Here is a 26,405-nt window from a genome sequence, read left to right on the forward strand (position 1 = left end):
TTTTTCAAAACAACGCTTGCAGGAGGAGGTTCTGATAGAAAGGGGCTATGTTTACGCCGAAACTGAGGATGGAATGTTGAACATGAGCAATTGATACAGTGTTCGGTGTCCTACTAAATCCCTTACGTGTGGAATAGTATACACTTCCTCTACGCAGAGCACGATCATCAATAAAACACTTTCCAAAAAGGAAATGCCAATCGAAATAGTTTCGTGTCAGCAGTAGCCATGGTAACCGAAAGAGTTCTTTCTAAAACGCGAGGAAGTCGAGCGAGCAATCCACGGATATCGATGAGGATTCAGCAAGTGCACAGCACGTTTAGAAGTTTTCAACATTGCAGGGTTTGCCCAGGCTGAAGCAGTCGCTGAATCAGAGTGATATGTACGAACATATGTCTGAATGGTGTCGTGCGATTAATCACGAGTTTCATTCGGACTGTCAAAAGGCTTCCTTTGCCAGGCGATTTCAATGGAGTTTATCACAGCCATGCATTCGGTTCCAATGTTTATAACGTTAAAGGATATCTTATTACCACCATTCATTTGGCGTAAGTGTGTCCTGTAAGAGATACAAAGTACTTCTAGAAAACCATGCATGCAAGCATACAGTTCGCATACATTGCGAACCATTTGCGGTGGTTAAATTGATTTATACGACTGCCTGTTTTTGATGATTCTGATGGATGACAGTTGTTATAAAAACATGCATAACTAACGCACAAAAGAAACAACAAATCAATCAGATTTGTCTTAAATAAATAAGGTACGTGCGCCTTTCAGTGAGCTATCAACGGAGAAATGTTACAGGAATTCATTTAAAGTTTTAACTTGAAGTGGCTATAAACATTTGTTTATGTGCTAACCGCTGTCAACTGCGACCCTGTTTCTGCAACCGCTAACTACATGTCGCCCGATTCTTCCTGTAGTATCTCCTGTTTAGAACGAATCTCTAATTTCAAGACGTGCTGTTTGCATGCAGCGTAAACTTTTTTGGCATCACCTTACTTCAAGTATAGTCAGTGGTAGTAAATAGACAACAAATTTTCAGAAAGAAAGCTAAGACCCGTTAATTCCAGCCGCCAACTCGTTGAGCGACGTAGCCAAATCAGCAAACGATAAGCTTTTGAATTTGAAAAAGTTAGGTTCGGAAACAGACGCTTAGCCAGCCTGACCTGTACCGGAGCAAGTGCTATGTTTCTACAACTATGATCGAATCAAGATTTTATTGCTAATCCGAGCCAAGGCGTATATCAAACTTCGGGCAATAGAACTAAAGCTAAATGGACTGAGCTAAGTCAAAGGTGTCTCCAGCGCAGAAACATCTTAATAGCAGGGCTGGTGCTAATAGCGTATCCAGATGGCCAAAAACAATTTGTGAAACTTCATATCTTACAGAATAAACTTTGAAACATTAGTAGAAAGCCGACAGGAATGAATAATAATATGATGGGATTAATTTAACGTGGTAACACATGGCGTGCAGATTTTTGTCCAAGTCTAACTTGACGCAAAGTGTCTTACGATCGGATTATCGTGGATATCTAATAACGGCGCATGTGTTTGGCAATTTCTTGTGACACAATTGAAAGGTAAAGTTATGAATAAAACTTTTGCTAACGAGAGTGGCGGTGCGCACAAAAAAACGTTAGACTTTTGTCACCTTTTTGTGTCCTCGCCTTCTAATGTGAACGACAATAAATGCAGCACATTTGTGTTGGAACAATAACGACTTGGAACAATTAAAATTCTGCAGCAATGTTATGCTGCGCAATTAAACGTTTTCAACTTACTAAATGTGAAGTAAACAAGTTGCATTTGCATTGTAATATTACAATATATTGGGAAAAGTTATATTAACATGTTTTTGTAGCGTTTCTGAATTGAGAAGCTTAGCAATGGAGTAACAAAGATAAGTTTACAATTTTCTTTTCAGAAATGTTTCCGATATTGTAGCTACAAATACGTTAAAATCACGTCATCTTGTTTGGACATGTTGAATTATATTATGCTTGCTGTTTTGAAGAAGACTGATGAAACACAACTGAATACAAATTCATCTTCAAGTTATTTTGTACGGATTTATAGCGGTGCAGTTAGCCACAAGGTTGAATTATGTAACCAGTAATGCGTAACAGGGCACGTAAAAAGGTCACCTATATAAAGATGCTAATGTAAACAGAAACTCTCTCATATACTTCCTTAAAAACAGACTTACACTCAACACACTGCATGGAAGCCACCTCTGTAAGAGTGTATGCGGATTCTAAAGCTAAAACAATATCTAGGACTTTCGAATGAGGATGTTATACGGTAACACTTAACGGATGCCCTCGCGTAGCAATAGCAGTTTTCGATGACGGTATGATGGTAAGAAGCGTTAATGATGTCAGGCTTCGACACATCTATACCTCATAGGAGGAAACGGTTACCGCTCACCTTAGAAAAAGCAAGCTGTTGTTCTTTACCTGGCACATATTGTTCTGGTAAAAGTTCACTCAGTATCAATGTCACTTTTACTTGTAAAATGTTTTGTTTGTCATTTGTAAATGCTTTGGAAGTTATGACGTTTCAAAAGCATGCATCTGGCAGCATTTATTAAACGTAACTAACGCGCACATGTTACTAAAGTTAAGCGTTTATTTACAAAACGTATTATAATGGTATCGCCACCACGACTATTATAAACAAGACGTTTACCGCTACTGGAAAATCTGAAACTATTAACAAAAAAGCTTTTTTGCAACTGAATAACCGATATTAAGGGAAACATTTACTAACACCCGCATTTTAATAGGTAAATCGACAGGTAGTGATCTGTATACTAAACGTACTAAAATCATTTTGGTTTACACAACCTTTGCTGCAGTTAATCTGGTACTGGCGTTGGAAACAAGCAACTGGTAATGGAATCAGGGGTGAGTACGGTGCATTTTATAGACATTAACAGCTTAGTGCTACCTTATCATGGACGGTAAGGCGTTATTGTCGACAGCTAGTGATGCTTACGTCATACAACCCTAAACGCTTACAATATGTTTACGTATATGCCCTTGGGTGGCCGCAGTAAAGCAGTGGCACTTTAAAGCTACTACGTAAACAAATATAACTTTAGCTAGCAGTCAGAGCAAAGCGGACGTGTACGCTACTTCCGGTTGGTAAAGTGGGTGAGAGATATGTTGAGCTTACCAGGATTATATCTTCATTAAAGTTAAATTGCTTCATGGAAAGCGCTTGTTTACGTTACGTTGTTCGACCAGTAACACCTAGATCGGATAATATCTACCATAAAGCGGGATTAAACGCGTCAAAATGTCGCCTTAATGCTGTGAAAAACTGTCGACGTTTTGGAAATTAATGTCGGACGCTCTTATAATTCCAAAATGTCTTATTCATCTGATTATTTACTTAAATGATTTTTTGTCTCAAACTGCTAGTGAATAATATTTACTCAAAGGCTCGTGTGGTATATCAGTTCACTTGCTATTTTATGTCATTTTTAGGAACTGAAAGTAAATTTTCCAGTGAGCGCTTACCGCCATCGTGCGGGAAATTAACGATTTTGTCAGGTACTATATGTTTAGTTTGTTTTAAATATTTTGAAACAAAACATTGTCTCAAGGCTTGGACATCCACGCGGATACTTAAAAAATCTGCATGAGTTTTGTAGACGGTTTGTTGTCCGAGAGAAACGAACACTTGATAGATGGGAGAGTAGCAAATTGCACGAACTTCTATCATTACGAGATCGGAATTGCCTTTTTCCCTTTTTCATGTCGCTATTGAGTAGAGGTGCGAAAGATATTCTCATTCGCAATAAATTGTAGACTAACACGATTGAGAATAGTGCACCGATCGTTCTTGCACTGTAACAGGGTTTGTGCAGACGGGCATTGTATTTGATCAACGAACTCTCACGAAAGACTCAAAAGTTAATAATCAAATAATAAGTGACACTGACAAGACGTTTTGTTTGGTCGGTCATAACTAAAGTGTAACGAATGTCGCGCAGTGCAGGGCTAGACAATAGGGCCGGACGTTAAAAATAATACGTACAAGTAGAGATATCTTACACTCATACCGACTATGGCCAGCAAGAACGGAAAAAAACAAAGTAGTCTAGAGTAAAAATATTCGTTTTTTGTGAAATGACGATTTACACGCGCCACTGACAGTTAGGGAACAGATATACGAATGAATATAGTGACGTTGTAAAACAACAGGCGGATTAGATCAGGTTTTCCATTGGCTTGACTGGTAGTTTTAAGATATGATTTGGGCAAGTTCTGAAGTTACTATGAATTAAGCTTACTACTATACGTGCAGTTATAGCTTTGGTGGATGTATCATCTATAGATCTTTGTCTAGACTTTTTAGGCTGCTTATTACAAAAACATAGAGCATATTTTTCATCAGCTGGTAGGAAGTTATGGCAGCCGCCACATGTGTAAGTGTTAATATCATCTTATCGTTTGTCATTACTTCATTCGTAGGCTATACCTTTTTTATGTACACTCCCCAGTTGGTAATACATCTTACTGCATAAAGTTAGAAATATACAGTACTTCGTTATGTACCTGCAACTTAAAAAGTTATAAATTTCAATTTTTTCAGTTTTTGCTTAACCACTTCTAAAAGCATTCGTTTAGTTTTGTTAACAAATCAAAGTCGTGTAGGTAATCTAGCACCACAGGCTTTTAATTAGTTCAGAAACAATGCACCTTACTATAACAGTGTAGTTATCGAGAGTTCGTGACAACAATGTTTCATTGCTTGTTTACTTAATCAACGATCTGCTGGTATATCCTCCAAATTCTTCTACCACCTACAATACTTTGAACGTACGGAGGCGATATTTGAACTTCGCTTTTGTTAATAAGTAATGTAAGTTTGTTTTATCTTTTCTTAAAGCAGTACGACGACACGATGGCACACTTTGGTGGCATGAATGACCTACGAGATATGACTGCAGCGTCTTCGGCCTCAAGCGGGCTTTACGGCGGGGATTTAAATCGTTCAATCCCGCAGTTGTCCCATCTACCGCACGGCCACTCTGGAGGATCACATTTCAATACAAGCACACCGGTGACGCCGCATGCTATGCAAGGAATGACAGGCGGTCAAGGATCTACTGGAATTGATGAGAGAATAAGCGAATCTGAAAGATTAAGCTTAAAAGGAGATCAAGACGCAATTTATTCGTAAGTCAAGAGCCTTCAGCAATGTTAAAGCTAACACCTTTCTATTGTGTGAGAGTTTTTCACACTATTATCACGTAAGATTAACTTCCTAGATTATACATGATAGACCACTTAATAACCGGTCTATAAATATGCTTGTCTTCAGGAATAGAGTAATATGTCGACGTTTCTTTACACGATTGGACACTTTGTACTGAATTATTAATGCTAGCGATTCAATAAGACCAAAGGTGTTAGGCCTGTTTGAAAGAGCTTTCTTTCAGCAAGGATTAGCAAAGAGATTCAAAATTTACAAAATAATTTATTGTAGTTCGAGTTTCCGTCCAATAATAAACAAAATGGCGGAAGAAACAAAAGTTTACTATCAATTATAGAAGCATTGTCATGCATTCACCAACATGTTGCCTTTTCCAAAATGGCGCTCTTTATCCAATGCAATTTTAACGATATACTACAAGAGCAAAAGCAATTTTATGTTCGAGGATCTACTAACTTCAGAGATTTTGTAAAAAAAATTACGCTGAAGTTATAGCCTTCAATTAAGCAGTTAACAAATAACAGGTTTGCCTTAAGAAAATTCTAAGTGAGTTATTTTTAATATACCCAAGGACTTAATTGAGTGCTAGTCCCAAATTATTAGTTATTAGTAACTCTCGCGCCAAGCATGTACCTGACAGCGTAAAATTAACGCTTCCATAACATTATTCACTAACTCATTATATTTTGATCAAGTCAAAGAACAGTACTGTTTTTAGTGAATTTGGTGCAGTATTTTGCTAAATTTATGTTGTATTAAACTTTCGTGGCCATAGGCGGTGGGGACTAAAAAGTATGAATGCATTATAACCTTACCTATGCTAGTGTTAATGCATTGAGGTGGAGATAGTATATCGGTAAGAGGATTAAGCCTCTGGTGTTCGTTTTATTGCAGTCAGCTTTGAGGCGCTCATCATAAAAAACAGATTGTTTATCGATAAACATTCTTTCAACCTGCTGAGTTTAAATGCTTCGAATAAGCAATAAATACATATACAGGTACTAGGCGATTTGCTATATACTGTAGTGTAAACTATATGCAGTCAAACAAAAAGTGTATCTAAGACGTGTTTTGTACAAAACTTTAAACAAGCAGTTTGTTTTCGAAAACATTAGGCCTACGCACTAAACATTAAGCATTTGAGGTTTAAATTATTTAGATTTGCAGTATTGTTTTTTTCAGAATTATCCAAATCATAGCAAGCAATCATGTTTTTTTTCGTAATTTGCCTTAATTCGCTGTGTAAACATCCCCAGTTGAGCTAGCGACAAAGTAGCCAGTCCACCAATCAGCAAGTACAATGTTTACAGTAAACTCCTACCGGACATTTGTTTAGTCCAGATTAAGTTCTCAGCGTTTTCTAATTCCTTAGAAAGGTGAAAGAAAAATTGAAAAATTGAAGGCAAAGAGTCCCGGTTTCAATCGCAAAAACAGACGCTAGTGTTTATGTGCTTGTCGCTGGTGAAAGTACTCCAGTCAACGTGGCCAGAAGGTTGTTGTTTCACCTAAAGCAGCGTGATTGTCACCTGGTCTTGGAATGTTTTGAGATATCTCTCTGCGGTTTTACACTCTTCGAAATAGTATAGTCACTATAGTGGATTAAAAAGGATTCACCTGGCAGCCTAATCGATACGAGAGGACATCGCAGCAATCACTGCGTGAATAAAATTACCGAAGGACGGGCAAAGGCGTCGAAAGGAAAGAATAATATTTTTATCCGAGGACAACGTGACGTGAGACTTTAACGGCATTCTTTTTGCTTTATATTTATTGTTGGTTATTGTTTACTTTGACGGAAAATGCTTCCTGTGGCAAATAATACAAAAGCGAAACATACCGTAACTTCAATTTCTTTCTTTTAAACACAAAGTGGCCAGGCAATTTTTACCAAGGTGCTGACAGTGTGATAAAAGTTAAGAAGTCCTTATTATATTACATAAGCCGTTTGTTAAACGGTTGAAATCTAAATAAATAATATTTGACTGCTATTATACACTAGCAGCTACTTCAATAGGCTACTCATCACTTATAGTCACATCTGTCAAAGCAAGCTTTAGAGGCTGTAGTATTGTAATGATACAAAATACGTTATAAGACAAAAGCACTGCCTATTCACATTACTTCTGTAGTCGACCATTCAAAGCTTTACGCTTGCGAGATGCAACTTTTTTTACTGTGATCATAAAGTAGAAATGTTTTCATTTTATGTATTCCAGTTTTTTTCCACGAAAGTGGAATGCAATTTTTGATTTAAAAGCTTGTCATATTTTTCTAAATCGTGAAAACTTTTGTGAAACTTTTTAATGACAGCACCAGAATCAAGTTCCCTTGTTGTGTTTGCTCCCATCTAAAATTTATCTTCTTTATCTCACATGATGAGTTTCAAACCATCATTGATGGTATTTTTAGTCTTTGAATACAATAATAGACTACTTCATTGTTTAGTTGGTTCCGATCTTATCTTGGGAGAAAATTACCTTGTGAAGATTCTGTGCAAATTTAAGTAGGCTCGTGTCGTAGCATTGCTGTCGATGAACAAAGACTTGAATCCGAATCATATCATATAGAACATGACATCGGTCGTCTAGGGACTTGTGTATTGCATCGAAAACAGCGACAGGGACTATGAGAGTGTCGCTTTGGTTAGTCGCGGGTGGAGATGCTTAATCCGTGGTCGGTCAGATACAGTCCATTTTCCCATCCTTTTTGATCGACGGCGTGGGAAATTTGGTTCAAAATCGATAGCGAAAAATTTGACAACTATAATATTAAGTTAAAATTGTCATTCTGCGTAGTGATAGGTTGATAAACACCTTATCGAAACCAATATTATTGCGCCTTGTTTGAATATCAATATATGGCCGTATATAAATCAATATGCTAAAACATAGCATAACTAGAATTGAATATTAGAAATTTTAGAAAACAATGGCGATGAAGCGTCATGACCCGGTCATCTTTTGTTGTGACCATCACTACTGGTGTAAAAGGGACAAGACGCCCATTGTCCGCTTCAGCGACTTGGGGATATGAGAAGCAAATGCATGGGATGCTTACTGAAGTAGCAAAATTGAACAAAAGAACGATCAATTTTATTTTATGTTTTACAGGCACCCGCTATTCCCACTACTTGCGCTAGTCTTTGAAAAATGCGAACTCGCAACTTGCACGCCTCGCGAGCCTGGCGTTTCTGGCGGTGACGTATGTTCATCTGAATCCTTCAACGACGACATCGCTTGTTTCGCAAAGCAGGTTAGAGTTGTATATACACTTGCTGTCAATTTACAATTCCTGCACTTTGGTGAAAAGGCTTTCGCAAATAATATTACATTAATTTGAAATTATTTTAAACATGGCGGATAGAAAATGATTTTCGAGATCCTTTGACTCTCGTATTTTCGCACGACGGACCTACCACGAGTACTCCGACCGTTTTAATAAAACAAACCAAAACGTACCCACTCAGCTGGTGTCATTCAGAGTTCAATACGACACTTACCTGTCACTTGATGGGTCACAGAGACTATTACGTCGTCATATACGTTCGCTTTTGTGTCGTGGCGCCTACGGGCAGCTACTATTTCAAACTGACCTCCGTGGAACACAGCGATCCACAAACAGTGCAATCCTTTTTGTTACGTAAGACGTAACGACAAAATTATCTATTACATGGTTTTGTTAGAAGCAATATGCAAAATCTCAAATGATTTTAATATTATTAGGTACAAGCTGAAAACCGTCACATCACCTTCGACCCCAACAACGAAATAGACAATTTGGTGAGTTTTGTGAAAATTGGTTGTAAGAAATTTTAATTTTGCCAAATATGGTAAAGTCTACTAGCAGTAGGTTATACCGCAAATGTCTTTGTGGTCTTCGTAAATTCGCGCATAACAACCATAAAGCTAAACTCAAACACTCCGCCAACGCAAAATGTATACTCTCTTCTGGTTGTTAACGTGCGTTTGGTAAGTCGTGTTGTAATTTCGCTAATTTTACCGCAAAACCTGGTGAAGTAAAGCCGCACATGCCCAACTTTCCAAAAACGTATGTAATTCGCATTTTCATCCTTGTGCTGTGGTTGATCTTACTGATATTGCTGACACGTTGTTCGTGTAAACTGGATCAAAGACACGTCACTACTAATAATACGAACCAGCCGCTTGATTGTTTGTTAACGTTTCCAAGAATTACACCTTAGCCACAAGGAGCGAAATTTTGTATAAATACTTTCCCGAATTTATCTACGCAATACTTTTTAAGAAGGTTCCATAGGCTTTATTGTTTGTTACTTTAGCATTTATCATTTTGAATTGAAATGTATAGAAAATGCAAAATTGCCCGTTCAATGTTCATTTCTAAATTTGGTTATCTGCGTTTGCATAAAAAGGCTTGCAAGCAATTAAGCACTACATTATTACATCAGTTCATCAGATCACATTTAAATCAGAGGCCAACACGATAAGTAAAACATGTTTTAGCTCGACAAAATATTCAGGAAATTGAGACGATTTTTACAAACTTTATGTCATGCCAATTTCGTAAAAGCGCATAGCGCAAACAATTTCACATCACTGTTCGAACAACATCTTCCAATTCTTAAATAACGTCATTTGATTTAAAGGCTGATTGTCTAGTTCAAGCGTTTTACGCAGTTAAAAATTTTTGGTACCTATTCAAACATAACATCGACGGTTATAACTTATAACGCAATAACAAGAACACCTGTTTGTTGTCAACTGGATATCCAAGGCAACAGTCGTATATATTATATATAGCTAGTTTACAACACAACTTTTTGGCTAAGAGTGGGTGTGTAATTCCAGTACTATCCGGCAAAGTATTCAAGCGATTTCCGTACAAAGAACGTTGTAAACCATGCGAGCTACTGGTAGATGGCTTGTAACTGGTTTATGGCCCGCTTTACAACACGTCAAGCAAAAACAAGCTTTTAGAGAGAATTGCAAATGTGGCACGCGGGCAGCGTTACATAAAGGGTATAAACCATGCAGAAATCCCTTGAAAAACAGTAAAGCAAGACTTTTGACGACTAATAGACGTGTTCTCGGCTTGCATTATTTCCTAAACATTGCAAATTACAAGTTAGCGCTAATAAAGTAGGAAGGGACGTTAGGAAACAGCTAGTAGTTCTATGTTTTTTTTCCAGATGATCCTTTCAATCCAAGTCCTGAGGTTTCATTTGCTGGAACTGGAGAAGGTAATTAAGATAAATGTTTTCTTCCATGTGGGCATGGACGACTACATTTTTGACGCAAATAACCAATAAATCATACTTTTTGGTATACTTCATGACATCCCAATTAATCAGGACTTTTTATTACTTTAAGAAATTATAAAAACCTGACCGCACACTTGTAGAACAGGATGACCAGTAGCCAATTTAGATGCCATGCAAAGCCAAACATATTTATCATTCTTGTTGCTAAATCACAACCGACAAACTTGATTTGCTTTGTATAAATAATAAATTGCTTAAGGTATAGTTCCCTCCTTCCTGCCGGATACCTTTTCGACTCTTGTGCGACAACCTAAAAACTTCCTAGAATTATGTATCTTGAAAGTTATTTCATTCATTAATTTTAATGCTTTGAGAGTAAGTACTTTACGGGAGGAACTATGCACTGTCAATCATGTTTCAATTTGAATCACGTTCAATTCCAACAAGTATTTTTATTGGTTGAACCTGTGCATTTCTCTAAGTGTGCTGTAATTTTAAAACAGCATTGTGTAACTAAGTAATTGGTAACGTTTAGCAGAATTATACAATTAAGAAAACTATGTTTGCTACATACTGAACTTTTACATTTGACACTTAATTACTTGCTAAAAATCACTGAAATATAGGGTTATGTTTATAAAGTTCTTGCTCTGCTATAACAGCTACCACATTATATCTCAAGTGCAGTTATAACAGAATTGGCGTTCAGACCATGTTATTAAATCAAGTTTAATTTTCGACTTTGTGCAGGTACACGAACTTTGTCAAAACTTTACGTCGCGGTATATAAATTGTCTAAAAGGCAAAATGCCTATAGACTTGGTCATAGACGAACGTGACGGTGGATTACCAACGAAAACTGAAACGGACTCGGCCAAGGCCTCAATAGAACAGGTAGGATTTTTGAAGCCGTTGGTAAATACGAACGACGGAAGTTTCCGTTGCCAGGAAACACCATTTTATTGCTGAAATTCAACGCACACCACCAATAAATCTTTCTTTTCAAACAAAAAAACAGATATCCAATAAATTTGCCGAATTTAAAATTGAGGCTTTAGCAAGTGATTTACTGCTTTCTATTTAAACACCGCTGTCCAAGCAAAGTTTTACTAATAAAGTCATCCTATTGCGGTTTTGCCATATTGCAATGAACATTTGTCAAAGAAACTATTGACAGTTTCTTCATGGCTCATATTATTAGAAATATGGAATTTCAACGCATTGTCATATGTAGCAAAATCAAATGAAAATTCTGTCTACCACCGATTGCTAATGGCAAATAATTAGAATTTCCCGCATAGCATATGGTTCAGTTACACAAGGCGCGTACTTCTAACGTCACTGATTGGCGTCATCAAAGACGATAAGACATATTGCAATCTTAAAGCTTTTGAAGTGCAATTATAAAATTCTACTCGACAAACAAGGATGACAAAAACAGCAAATACTCAAGAGGGCGTCGGATCAAAGTCGTACATCGCGCGAATCGCGTAAATTAGAAGAAATTCATCACAAACAATCAGTCAGACGTCGCAATAGCAGACTCCTTAAACACACAAAACATTAAATGTTACAAGTATCGTATTCCAGTTACGTCACCCGTCGCCTGTAGATATACGTGATCGAGGTACGGCCAGTCAGAAGACTTTAACTTTTAAGTAAAGTTGAGTAATTCCTTACTGGGAAAAGCGTCTTCATAACTTCACGAAATGCGTTGTCGGATGATAGCCGTGTAACATATTGTTTCGTCATGGATTAAATTCGATCGTGTTATCGCATTTGTCTGAAAGTTCCCTTATCACACTGGCCTAAATAAACATGTTTGTAGACCGAGAATACTGGTTAGATTGCGATAAGACCAGTGGAGATCTTTCCAACAACGTTAATTAGACCGAGATGATTCGACCGTGTATATAGGCGTGTCCTTTCAGTTAATAACTTAAAATCATTACCGTACACTTCCACCAAGATTTATGCGCATGTATTGCAAAATTTAACGACGCATTGTTTTTACTGCGTGTCGATTTTTTAATATTGTTACATATGTATAAATATTAGCTTTTGATGCCGCGTCGTTGAGTAAACGTTCGGCCCAATCAAGACCCTCCTCGAGCCGCCGAGGTAATTATTAATTGTCGATCTTGAAAGTCGGGCCGCTCGACTGATGTTTAACTGGATCGTCGCTTGCCGCATTGAAGCTTTAACGACATAGCTTGAGTGACGGGAGTTATACTGTTTATTTTTATTGACAACCAAAACTAAATATTTGAAAGCATATAAGACTAGCTGTTTGCTATCCATAAGCGTCAGTTGGTTTACTTAGGGCGGCATATGTACAAGAAATAGAGGCAGACTGCGATAGCGCAATCATTAACAGGCATTTGATCTGACTTTGGAAAAAACGCTCTCCCAAAACTTTCCGAAACAATTGAATCACAAATCCAACATGGATTAGTCCCTGGTATCGCGCTAAGCAAAAAAACTTTTTGGTTGGCACGGACGTGTCAATAACAAGATCTTCTGTTATTGTCGTCTTTTTCGGTATGACTCCAATTTGATGATATCATGGGATACAGGACAACTTCAGCTAGTGTTAGACTTCGTCACAAGATGTGATCGAAAAATATCACAAGCATGCGCTATCTTCGGCATGCATTGACTTTTATGGTTTCGGTTTACTGCTGTTGAAACACTTGTTAAATTTTTAATAGATGGCCTCTCTTTAGCTGGTATCATTCACACACAAATTTCCCATCATTTAAACACCATGATTTATGCATTCAACGATAATCTTGGCCCATGCAATTTGTTTATTACCGTAATGAATAAAAGGCAAAATATGCACTTGCATATTTTAACCGCCGATGGCTTTTCGGTTTATATTGCTCAATAATTAATAATGTCAAATTTATTGTTTACGACCATTTACAAACTTATCAACTCCTGTGGGGGTTTTGCGTTTTACGCAATATGTATTACTGGAAGGTGTGAGAGTTAGAGTGGCCCTTTACAAGCTGTGCAGGTTATTGTTTGTACCGAACAGGAAGGTCTTCCAGAATTTTGTTGGTGAAAGTCACCGCTGTGGTAGGTTTAAGAAAGAGATCGTGGCTACCAACAACCTTTTATAGTCGGGCCAGAGCAATTTTAACCACATACCTACATTCTATTGCCAAGCAAAATAACCACATAATTAAACATTGTTTGAACCCTGCAACACCATGGCACCTTTTTTGTCAACCATAAACATCTAAAGGCATATATAACTGATGCACCAGGTGTATTTATGTACACCAGCATCGTGCCCCGTTGTGGAGGTCGATGATTATATCGTTGTATAAATGATGATATCTATGTTTTACAATGAGAAAATACTGTATAAGTCCTGTGAAACAGAAATCAGCAGCTGGAATTGTAGAAATGCGTTTAAGCCACAGGAAGTTCGCGTATTACAGCGCATTTGGAATTATGTCGCACTGTCACTAACACGTGTCAATGCTTAAACAGTAGACGGGGAAGATTAAAGACAGTCGTTGTTTGCTCGTTATAAGAAAATTTATCGCCGTTTAACGGCCTGCAACAGGCGCTATATAAGGGCCTTTGAAAGTGACTGTGTGATTTATTCTTTGTTTGTGATCCTGGAATTGATATGGTGAGTGGAAACAGAAAGATTCTCTGCGATGTGTGGCAATGCATTAAATATATAGGCTTTCTGTTTGATAGATAGTATGCTTGTGTTTGGGTAGGACAAGTATTTTGCTCTGGAGTTGTTCGATTATATAGGCCAATATTAGTACGAAGAGAAGTGCAAATTTCTGTTTATGGCAATAAGGACAACATTATATCAAATAGGCGTGCCCCGGCCTATCCCAAAGCTAACAAAATTCCAGACATGGGTAATGAACGAGACCGATGCTTTTTCATTGCGAACAATGCCTGAAACTTGCAAGGATAAAAGAAAGATTTCAGAGCTAGGACACAATATTTTACGCCATTTTTTGTTTCTTTCAGTCATTCTTCAGCCAAGAAAACACGCCCTCCAATCATCCTTCCATTTCGGATCCCAACTTGCATCCCGGGGTTATGGGATCGATGCCGTCAAACCACTCCTCTCAACATGCCCCACCAAATGCCCACCATCCTCCCCCTCAACCGACCCACCATAGCGCCGAGACGTCGAGTCCGACAGGTAAGGATTTTAGTGAATATTATTTTCTTATCTACTTGTTACTAGTAGGCTATACTAAATATTTACTTAGATCTACTTTTACTAAATTTTCTCACTCTAACGTTTTTAATTTGTCATCTTTATCAAAGGAAGGCAAAAGTGTTAATAAGAACCTATTCTACTTCCGTCTGTCTAGTGATTTTTAAGCTCTAAGGATTTTAAGGTTTTTTTTATCGATCTTTGAAATCTCTTTAAACTACTGCGCTGTTAATGAATTAATTAAACAACTCGGTCGCATCAGCAAGCCGGCGGCGTGTTTTAACTTATAAGTTATAAGGTCTTACAAAAATACACCGTAAATGCGAGCGAATTTCTGTCAGAGCTTTTTACTCAGCTGCGATTATCCGTGCTCATATATCAATCATTGTTACTGTAGTCGCTAGTATCAGCCGAACGGAGTTTTAAAACGCTCTAGTTATTATTATTATTACATATTGACTTGTTGCGTTGTCCTTTAGACGCCACAACACGGGCATGTTTTACATTAATTTGCGGCATCGTCGGTAATGAACGTGTTGATGGCTACGCAAGTCTGTTGGTGGCCGAAATCATGAAGCAGGGAAAATAGCAGACAAGACGTCTCTCGTAGGGGTATAGGGGGTCGTAGTTCATGGTGCATTATTATGCAGTGTGTATTTTTCCTCCGCTCGCTGTTCAGTGTGTAATCGATAGCGGATGAATAATTTATGAGTACAGCATCATGTATTCCCCCATCAGGTTGCACAGAGCCAAAATGCAAGGCGCGCGTCGTTGCATTAATCCAATGTTATACCGATAGCAAGACGTTTTAAATGCCCGATCACTGAGAAAATGCCCCCTCGGTGCTAAGGTCTGAGCCCATCGAAGTCTCGCGACCGCTTAGATTCAGAATATGGTTTAAATCCCCAGGGGCTTACTGAAGTCCGATTAACAATTCGTTAATGTGTTTTCTGCATTTTTAAAATTCGTTTCGCTCCGAACAGACTATTTTACATTCACGATTTGCCACGTCGACATACGACGTCAATTAGGAGACATTAGTGGAGAAATTTTCCGATATATGCAGTAATATGCATTGCGCTTCACTTTTTGCCAAGTCAACTTGCTTTGTTTAGCATTGACTATTTAGATTGAACAAAACCGATCTCATCATGACGTTCATTTCAAGTGTTTTCACAAAACCCTAATCTGTACCAATGTAATAGAACACGTCATACATTGCGTCTGGCCGAAGCCAAGGAAATGGCTATGAATATTTCAGCAGGGCAAGTTGCGAATTCGATAACTGTAACCGACATTGCAATATAGCTTATACTTTATTTTTTGATAATAAAGTAATTTCAATGTTTACAGTGCGACTCAATGTCACGTAAGGGATTTACGTACGAGATTGTTTTGCATTAAACAGAGGTTACCGGGACGGTAGTGACTAGGGGCGATATGAAAGACGGTGCCTGGACGAGGCGGATGTGCAATTGTTCGTTACTGTTTGATTTAAAGATTTTTGCGGACGACATTGCAAATGCTTCTGTACGTCGTGTCGCGATTCTCGCCAAAAAAGAGAGAGGAGAACATAAGAACGCGTGAACTTTCCCTGAACTTTGCTATGTTTTTTGCCCGGGTGCTTTTCTAGCCCACTTAAGAGAATCTTCACCCCTATTAGACAGGTTTGCTTGTTACTTCGACGTCGGTACGAGTGAGAACATGACGATTTTGCGTACAAGTCCCGAAAAGCTACCCTCAAGTGCTCGCGGTTTTGTTTTTGTAGGAATGTGGGAAAGCCTGCTTCTATTTGGGTCAACTGCGCTCAAATAAAACGACATGTGTAATATTAACCCTTTTCGTCTCCATTTCGGGCTCTGTTATTTTTATGTGATTTTAACTTTGCCTTTGGGCATGTATTTTTAACGAGATTAGTTTAAAGAGGTATCTTAGTACAAATTAGTTTCGTCTGGCTGAACTGTGGAGGGTTGTCCTCAAAATGCGTGTAATGACCTCGACAATGCGCTGGTAGGATTTCTTTGCAATTTAATAAAAGATTTTTATTTGCTTATGACGTGTACAATATGGCTGACTTCATAAAAATGGCGTCCATTTTGTTTGTCACACTTGTTCCAAATTTTTAATTTTGTTCAAACATCACTCAATTTACACCGTGCACGCCGATAGTCTCGAACAAAGACGTGCGCCGCTGCACGCTTCGAAAAACTCAGAGATCAAATGTGTTCATATAAGCAATATAACACGAAACGCATGTAAGCAATTTCCTTTTTGGCCACGCTTAAAAATGTTAACAAACTTCGGTTGCTATTGAGCGCCAAACAACGCGTAAGGAATTGTTCTGGAAACTGTTTTGCTTCGTCCAACCAACGGTCTCAGCCTGGATCGCTTAATACAGCAACGGGTAAAAACCTCAAATGCGCGACATCCAACGAAAGCTGGATAAAGGCCGAGCGCCAAGAACAGCGACTTTCCAAATAGGCTTTGTCTTTGTGGTCGATTACTGGCAAGAAAATACAAATCACTTTTTAACGCGAATATCGTAAGCTTAACGTGAAGCATCTGCTGTTGAAATAGTGTCTTTGGATTCCCACTGCGTGTGACATTACATGATGCGATAATCTCCGTTTCATTATTCCGCTTAACTCGTGTTATGCTTACGTTTGACCTATATCTGACGTGGGCACTGTCGGGTGTTAACAGGTGTCACGGTGCCATGACAGCCAAATTTTGTATTGGGCATCCAGAATTGAATTGATGATCACTGGGCACTCATTGTTTTTCCAACGATCCGGCGCTTTACCGCACATTGCGATTACCGATTGTGACTGATGTCTGGATAATGCCATTGTTATAGGCCTGGTCCGTGCCAGACCATGTAATGCGTACAATAGATTGTATTAAGCAATGTCTTTACAGGAAATAACTATGGCAATTGGGACCAGGTGATTGGAAAGGGAAAAGGTAGGGCTTCTATGAAACCTTAGGCGTAAAAAACGCTGCATTGTCGAATTGTGTCCGTCGTCAGATTAAGCTTAGTTTTTTGTGAAGGCATATAGCTTCCGCAGGTATACGCTGCAGTCATAAAGCCTGCACGTTTGTTTCGAGTTGCCAGAGTAGAGCTTCGCGCTTGCACTGCATCCGTTCTTACAGAGCCAGTATGCCCAGAACGAAGGGTGTTTACAACGTGTGCAAGTGCGACTGTCCAGCTAATCCATTTGGCTTAACATTAATCTTCTAGTCCTCTTAAATAGATCAATTTGTTGTTAAGTATATGCTTAAATGTAATTTCCTGACACTTGTGTGGGGATATAGGAGTTGTACAGATTGTCGGTTTCACAGTAATTTATACTGAATATTTATTTTCATCCGCCGTTGACAGACTACATTGTAGGTCTATTAGATAATAACTTTTTACAAGGTTTTGAAGTTGGCTGGGCAGTTTTGGATCCTTCGATAATTAATCATTCCAGTTTGGAGTGGAATTTGGATGTACTGTAATAATAAATACCATTTCTATTCCTGGGTGGCCAGATATTGCAACTTTTTTGCTCGGATAATTTTGACAAACACGTTTCCATCCATCAACGACAAGTACAGCTGCGCACTGTGACTCCCAAACTAGTGGCTTCAACATCTGCTATCGCGTTATAATCAATAATGCCTGTAAACCCTACTTAGGATGACGAACACGCTGTGTTTTCGCCATTAAGATGTAGACAGAAAGGGCTACTACACGTTCAATGATAACTTGAAATGACAAAAAATAGCTGTGGTTGAACATATTTTTAAATATTGTGTTCGAACTTCATTACAAAAATTAGCTTGTTACAGTTAAAAGGTTTTAGAGCAGTAGTTCTCAACCTGGAGTCCGTGAAGCGTTTTCTAGGTGTGCAGGAAAACGTTTTATTTTCACTACATGCACGAACTGATCCTGTATAACATATTTCTTGTGCCGTATATATTTGTTCAAGCTTTTCTGGACATTGAGTTTATAATTTTTTCCTTTGTTTTGTCGTAAGTTGATATGTAAGTGTATTGAGTCGTAAGTGTATTGAGCTCAAAGCAATTTTTTACTATTTCGTTTCACTTTTAAAAATGTCTGAGGGGCCGTAAGTTCTTTGGCGGAAGCAAAAACAGCCCGCCGAGACAAAAAAGTTAAGAACCACAGTTTTGAAGTGATGGTTAACCTAAACATCCTACATAAACGATGAAGCTCCAGCCTTCACTACCCATTTTAAGCATAAAATATCAACTTTTAAGCACGTGTTTACTAAATTATTAACATTGAATCTTCAACAGATTTTACAATAAATTTTTCCTATTCCTATATTTACAATATAGGATATTTTTTCATTTTTGTGCAGGAAGCACTTTAGAAGGGTCGACCTACTCCGGCGAAGGAGGAGGAGAAGAAGACTCAGATCCAGGAAAGAAGCCACAACAAAAAAAACGGGGCATCTTTCCGAAACAAGCCACCAATATTATGAGAGCATGGCTCTTCCAAAACCTGACAGTAAGTCAATGACAAATAACCATCATGTGCTTAGTATGCCAAAATGACGTCTGTGAAGTTTTCCTAATAATTCGTTATTAAAAACTGTTCTGCGACATTTCAAATAACCTGTCAAAAAAGCACTCGGAAAATCCAAGTAATTTTAAAACTTGAAAGTAGGGCATAGACGTGCGTGGCTTCGGCATTAAACTCTGACATTTTTTAATGAGATTTGCGTTATTGCAAATAGTAAACTGTCTCTCCGGTGACGATTCATCTTGTCAAAAGGTGTGATTTGCGTAGGCCTATTTTTCGAGTGACGAAGAAGAATAGCGTATTTATTGGACGTCGCGATTCTATAATCAGGAGGCACGCATGCGTCTAAGCAAAAGTGACAGCGTCATTACCGAAAAGAATGAGGTTGTCAGATTTGTCATTTTCATCGACAACCGGCTTAGAACAAATTTTACCAGAATATGTTGCTTCACTTTCCCTGCTAGACGACTAGCGAAATTTTCCGAAAACATTTTGCACGATTGAATTAATAAGTAGGGCGCTGAAGAAATCGCTTTTAAGTGTGACCAGTTAGTCGTGTGAACGCCCATGTTAATTACAGGCATGTTATCGCGATTGTAATAACCGTGTCCAACTAACACGAAGATTGGCGACATTGAAACTTAACATATCTAATCCCCGTCAGAATGCAATGATCTCATAAACATTGTCTGACAATCGCCTTTCTCAGTGTGAATGCGTTTTAATAGCCTGAGGCTTAGAAGATCGCTTATGCGAAGAGGCGAAACTTTACGACGTAATCGTTGTGTTATTAAACAATACTCAGGTGTTCTTGTATGATATGCACACAACCTTACGAACCGCAGTAAAGTTTACGCAACAAGTTTGATTTTCACCGTGGCTTATCACTTTGCAGCATCCTTATCCCTCGGAAGAACAGAAAAAGTCCTTGGCGAACCAAACCGGACTCACGATTCTTCAAGTCAACAACTGGTGAGTAATTTCTCTTCCTCCCTGTACCGCTTTGCTGGAAACGTGTATAATTGTTGGCAATTATACACTTTTGCATCTTTACCGTGTGAGGTCCGTACTGGACGTTAATCTGATTTAAGTCAAGGATAGCTCTGCTACCTACCGCAGTGTACAGAAGGAAACCTACTGGCCAGACAGGCAGTCGATTTTACCAGGATTTTCATAAATATTACCCAAAAAATATTTCTTTCTGATTAATTAGCACGTGATTCAGTATATCGATAAATTAATGAGTCAATGTGTTGAATACTTCACCAGGTGTTGTAGAGCAAGCGCGCGTCTGGTAATGACACGGAAAAATCATTTTAGCGTTCCGTTTCTGTGTCAGTTCGTGAAAAATCGTTAGTGCTTGCGATTACGTTCAAAATGTTGTCGAAAAATTGGCTCAAAATTTTTTACGTTTCTTGGAAGTACGACTAATTGCAATTCATGCGACTTTTCCTCATACAAGCAGATTATCGTGTGGTTCTGACGTCATTGCTGTTGGAATTAATCAGTTGACTTTCGCTTTTTTTCAACACGCGGGCCACCTGCCACGTTTACCCGCATTTTTGTTTATGATACGCAATGCACCTGAAGCGATGTTCAAGTGCGGTTATGCCGCTGATTAGAGCTTGAAACGGATTAAAAGCGCCTACGATCACGAATCTTAATCAATACGAGTGATTGACGTCTTGATATCGGCGCACTGTTTCTCATGTGACTCATTTTTGAAGTTCTTTAACAAGTACTTGTAAGCATCAGTGTCCGAAAAATACATTAACCACTGTTGAAGCGGACGCCAAAGCCGTACAAAGTTACCGACACAACTTAAAAGCGGCCATTTAAGACTTTAATACTTTAGCCTAAAAGGTTTGGATGTTGAAAGCCGCGCACCTGCTCAAAAGGGGTTGCTCTTGTATCATGTATCAATATAGCCAATTACCGTGCTCGTTTTCCTAACATATTTGCTACAGGTGGTTAACAGCGTACGGTAGATGTTTATTTTTTCAATTTAGTTCAAAATCGAGCCGATTGCCGCAGGTTCTTTACGAGCCTAAGGAGTTTTTCAAAGACATGACAGCAGTTGGCTTAGGTTATGAAGTCTATGCCAACTATGAAACAAGTCCATTTTTGTTATTATTCTAACTTAAGTTTATTCAGCAACCTGCAACTGCCAAGGTTAGTTAAGTGCACTAGTAAACAAATTGACAAAATATTTCAAGGGAACATTGTGCTTAAGTTACAGTCGGAGTAAAGCAACAAATCTGGTGCATAAATAGTTGCACACGTCTACCACGGGTCTTGAAACGCAAGATTATATGACCTGTCAAACCCTTTATAGTTTATAACGTTAATTGTCACCCTGTCTGTTTGATGGAGTTACGGTTTCTATTATGGTCCGTATTTATGCGAGTGGGTGTTAAGTAAACTGCTTGTCATCGCATACCTAAAGCATGGCGGGTCACTTCGAGGTTACAAAGCAAGGGAAAGTGACGTCTGAACGGTATACGGGAGACTGTCAACGGGAAACGCACACAATGAACATCCAAAAGAGAGTCATTTATGCGCGAATTAAAAGATTGGGTAGTAGCGAAAAGCGTTTTTTCAGCAAACAAAATTGAGCCCTTATTGTCAGTTTTTGCCCAAATCAAATACGCGCAAAATTCCAATTCCATTGTTGCTTTCGTAATATCGCGCTTAAGGACGATGCGAAGGTGGAGACGAGCCTATTGTTATGTCATACAGCGCGCCGCCCATAAATAAACAAGAGCGACTTACAGTTTACGGTTGAAATGCTTAAAATGACTACAACAAACAAGAAAACGTCTTTGGATGAAGCATCATTATATATCACCGTGTCGCTTTCGCCGTTATGCAATGCTTAAGCCGCAAGGGGTAGGCCTAAACTAATTAGGGTAGAGTGACCCACACCTGCCCAGAAATGAGGCTTAGTTAACTGATTCACGAGAACGCGTGCCGTGTGCCTATTCTCTGGTATTATGACGTCACTATAGCCAGTTCCCGGACCACCTGCGTCGAAGTGCACCTTTTTGCCAAGATATTGTTGTCTTTGCATCGTTATGTGTTTTGTTTCTTTACGGGAGGGTTATCTTTTGCCTAATCGCCTCATAGTTACCCTGAATTGTAGTGATGGGGCACGACCCTATGTGGGAGCGCCGGTGTGTCGAAATCCTTATCGCTTTCGGCTACAAATAAAACTCTACTGACTAGCGCCACACAGCGGCTTTGGTCACGCTGAAGGCGTGCAACTTCGGTGTTGTCAGAAAACACAAGACTAAAACAGCAGTAGTAAGAAGATAGTGTAGTAAAAACTGCTTTGTATAAACATAATGTACCAAAGCAAACAATTTTGTTCGCGCGGGGCACAAATGGAGTGGCTTCGCGTTTAAGTCGTCAACACGCCTATCACCTAACACCAAGATGCTTTAGTTAAATGGTTGGGGAGATAATAAACTTTCAGGTACTTGGGGCTTGGAAAGTAAAAACAGCGTGCGTTACCTCTCTTTAACCCTAAGCGGTAAAACAAAAGCATCTCGGTTTTCCTGTAGGCCAAGGTCATTCGAGTAGTAAAGAGGTAGTTTGCGCCGGGTTGTCGTCTGTCGACGGTGGGTCACGCGCTGCGGATAATCTCGGGGTCCTTTTTGTTTTGACACCTTCGTAATGTGACCGTATAATCATTAGTGGCGCTCAGCTGTTAAAACATCCATTCGTTTTAGCCGTTTCTTCACCCGCAACGCCGAGATATCCATATTCCACCTCGAAAGTGTACATAATAGACGTTCAATCACGTTTGATCCATATAAGTGCATAAAGGGTTATTTGTGGCATTTTTGTTCGGCCCCACACGCGAAGTGGAGCCTGAAATTCTCTGCCCCCTTACTTCCGTGCGCTGAAGGATTGCGATCGTGCGTTAACACCCTTATTTGCCTACCTTCGCTAGTTACGTCACGGATGCTTTATCCAACAGCGCCTACTCAAGTCAAGTGACGCGTGACACTGGCATTGTAACGAAATGAAGCGTCATGCGACTCCCAGTCGCTTTAACCGAGTCATTTTTCTTCGTAATCTGTTTTGACCTCTCCTCGTTGTGGCATTGTTGAATCTGTGAAGGAATCGAAAAGCTTTTTACCCATGTTTTAGGGGGTTGCGACCTTTTGTTATGTTTGCATGTTTCTGTCGGGTTAAGTCCGGATTAAGTACGGTTAAAATTTTCAAGTAAACAGTGGATTTTCGCGACCTCGCATAAACGTGTTCCAATGTTCAGTGGAGTTTATCAGTGGGATGATTACCGCAGACGTTTCGCGTTGTTTCTCACTATTATCACCCAAACATTAGCAGATTTTGTTACAAGGCCCTGTTTCACTTTTCGAATGCCTTTAATGTTCAAACAAGGGGTTTTTGCCGGAGCCAAAACGCTAAGATAAGGGCGAGTTAATTTGATTGGGGAAAAATGATGTTATGCGCCCAAGTGTTTCAGGTCTGCCTTCCGTCAAACTTATCTTATCAGTAGCACGTCTAGCGCGCATTCCTTTCGGCTCAGTGTATTTTATAAACAGCTTTGAAACAATCATCAATTTTACTGCCTGGGAGTGTTTCGTGTCTGCTAATTATCTTCAGCTTTTAAAACCATCTCCGAGGAGTTTCACTAGCGCGTAAGCTTTCTTGATTATGGAACCGTATCCACGTCGACAACATAGCTTTTAGGATTGCCCTTCAACTGATTCTTAAACCCTGTAGTAATTTACGATGCTACTCCTTATTTGTGATAAAATTTGTAATGGCCAGTTAAGCGCTAACGACCCGTGGTGTTACGAATGGGTTAATTATCGGGATTATTAGTCTTAAACAAAATCATTTCGCTCGTAAGGGGAATCTCTGGACGTAAACTTTGTCCGAAAAATACGGTAATCATTTGACCCGAAGTAAGAAAAGTAATCATTTAGCGTAGAAAGCGCTAAGATGCGGTATTAGGTCGTGCATGGATCATTAGCTGATTATCGACGCGTTTCATGTGCGCGCTGTGTCCATTTTGTTCACGATCGCTGATCAGGTTTTTACACTTTACAAGAACTTTGTTTTTCCAAACGAGCGCGCTGGGGCTATCGAGATAAAGGGTTCCTCGGGTTAAACAAATTGACATCTTCTTGTCTTACACGAAATGCACGGCTATTATTGACGTAACCCTGCTTTTACAACGGTCGCTGAAAACTAAGATGCGTTCATAAAACACAGTCGACCTTTTAGTTGCCTGTGAAGTTAGTCTTGTGAAGAATTTTTCAGTTGTCTGTGATTCCTTGAGTTTAGCATTTTCTTTGTTTAAGCTTCCATTACATTATGCAGGTTTATAAACGCCAGGAGAAGAATTGTACAACCGATGATTGATCAGTCTAACCGGGCAGGTGAGGAAAATTTTGAAAATTGCCGGCAATATTAGCACATTGCCAACTACGCGTCTTTTTCGGCAAAATCACGTAAAACTGTTTGTAATGCTCAGCATTCTTTTCTAGTGAGCAGCGCAATGGGACCATACAGCCCAGATGGCCAAGGAATGGGAGGGTTTTTGATGGATGGTCAACCGCCTCATATGCCAATGAGACACCCAGGATGGCCATCAGGTAAATGCTTCTATTTCTATAGGACATTAGGAGCTATACGTGCTTGTTGGAAAAGTATTCATTTGTTCTATATCAATCAAAAAACTGATTTTCCGATTATTTTTGTTAGGATTTCAAGGCATGCCCGGTGCTGCTGATATGATGGCCGCTCAGCATATGTCAATGGCAAGCAGTTCCTTTAACTCTCCATCAACAATGTCATCAACTCATCCTGGCCTGCATCATCAATTACGTGGACCACCGTCCCAGGCAATGTTGTTGCACGGTTCCCATCATCACAACCACGCAGCGGCGGCCGCTGCGGCAATGATGATACCCCACCATGCGGCAGCCGCCGCAGCAGCAGTTGGACACGGTGCAGCAGGCATGGGCCACTCGCACCACCACCTACACCCCTCTCAGACTTCTATGAACCCGGCAGATATGTCATCACACATGCTCGGACACACGTGCTAGCATTGTTAAAGGGTGTGTGCGTCATCAGCAATGACGTCTTTAGGGCTCTTGTGTCCTTGTGACTTAAAAGGTTCCATGTTCTTGCTACCTCTGCCAAAGCGTCAAGTCATGTGATGTATGCGCAAGTGCCAACGACACAAATTCGACGTCAACACGTCATATTTATTGTTATTTGTTTATGACGTCATGTTGTGCATTGTTGTTGTTGATCATTGTGACGTAATTCATCCCTCTACACGTGGCGGTACACAAGTTAATGTCGTTATGTTGTAATAACGGCAGAAATCGTGCAATTTCTGTCGCCATGAGGTAAAAATGCAGTAAGTTGTCAAAAAGTTGTGCTGCTTATCGATATGATATTTTCAGGCATCTGCTTTGTGAAATGGTCGGACTTCTCTTGCCGGTTGCGCGTTTAGATAACTATGGGTACTACAATGCCTGGCCATTGCAAAAAGATTTTTCATATATAACGTTTTATGAATAGAGGTTCTTTGAAGGAATTGGCCCGAAGTTTCCGTTCTTTTATTTTTGCGCCAAAAAGATTATATTTACGCATGTGTGTTAAGGTTCGCATCAGTGTAACGTCATATTTTTATTCAAGTCCCAAGATTTTTTGTGTTTTTATTATTGTCAAATAAAGGGACAGAAAGAGTTTTCAGTGAACAGTTCAGTGATAATGAAATACAGCAACAAAATAAAGCCTATTACTACTAGTAGTAGGCCTGCGCATGTCTCAATCTGACCTAACAAAATGGCGTAACTAACTTCACTAAAGAATGTAGGCTACAGAACTTGCATCAAAGTCAAATAAACGACTGTTATCAGACTTTAATAAGTAAAAACAACTAGAGTTGCCGCAGTAAGGTATATTAGAGTATTACAAAGTGCTATTTTACTGCTATACACAACCACCGACTAAAGCAGCACAAACTAATTAGCTACTGTAAGTCAATATCTTTTAAGCAAATGAATTAGGGAATGAGGGCATACTTATAGCAGTTTAAGGCTGAAGTTATGCTTAACCAAACATGCTCAAGTTATTATATATGTAAACAAAAATAAAGAGAGCATGAGTAGGAATAAATAACGCAATGCATCAATATTATAATT

At 39.1% G+C, this 26,405-nt stretch overlaps 1 protein-coding gene across 4 annotated transcripts; it reads left to right on the top strand.

Moving 5' to 3' along the window:
• The first annotated feature begins 2,771 nt into the window (after window positions 1-2,771).
• LOC143445280 (homeobox protein Meis1-like) lies at window positions 2,772-25,949 on the top strand. 4 transcript variants are annotated; one of them, XM_076944262.1, is made up of 12 exons: window positions 2,772-2,915; window positions 4,912-5,198; window positions 8,346-8,487; window positions 8,958-9,014; window positions 10,403-10,453; window positions 11,225-11,368; window positions 14,483-14,660; window positions 19,046-19,194; window positions 20,105-20,181; window positions 24,565-24,623; window positions 24,732-24,839; window positions 24,949-25,949. In XM_076944262.1, exons 1-12 carry the CDS (start codon window positions 2,904-2,906, stop codon window positions 25,293-25,295), a joined length of 1,611 nt encoding a protein of 536 aa, XP_076800377.1. In that variant the 5' UTR covers window positions 2,772-2,903; the 3' UTR covers window positions 25,296-25,949. The 4 variants fall into 4 exon arrangements, with proteins under 4 accessions (XP_076800377.1, XP_076800376.1, XP_076800375.1 ...); XM_076944261.1 differs by having other exon boundaries at window positions 2,782-2,915; window positions 4,909-5,198; XM_076944260.1 differs by lacking the exon at window positions 2,772-2,915 and adding an exon at window positions 3,789-4,444.
• The last annotated feature ends 456 nt before the right edge of the window (window positions 25,950-26,405 follow it).

This window comes from Clavelina lepadiformis, chromosome 2, assembly GCF_947623445.1.
Source record: "Clavelina lepadiformis chromosome 2, kaClaLepa1.1, whole genome shotgun sequence".
Lineage (NCBI taxonomy): Eukaryota > Metazoa > Chordata > Ascidiacea > Aplousobranchia > Clavelinidae > Clavelina > Clavelina lepadiformis.

Bases quoted from the DNA above. Each gene is read 5' to 3' on its own strand.
- LOC143445280 (XM_076944258.1), top strand. The intron at 9,015-10,402 runs GTGAGTTTTGTG...TTTTTTTTCCAG, and splicing joins ACAACGAAATAGACAATTTG to ATGATCCTTTCAATCCAAGT. The intron at 20,182-24,564 runs GTGAGTAATTTC...TACATTATGCAG, and splicing joins ATTCTTCAAGTCAACAACTG to GTTTATAAACGCCAGGAGAA.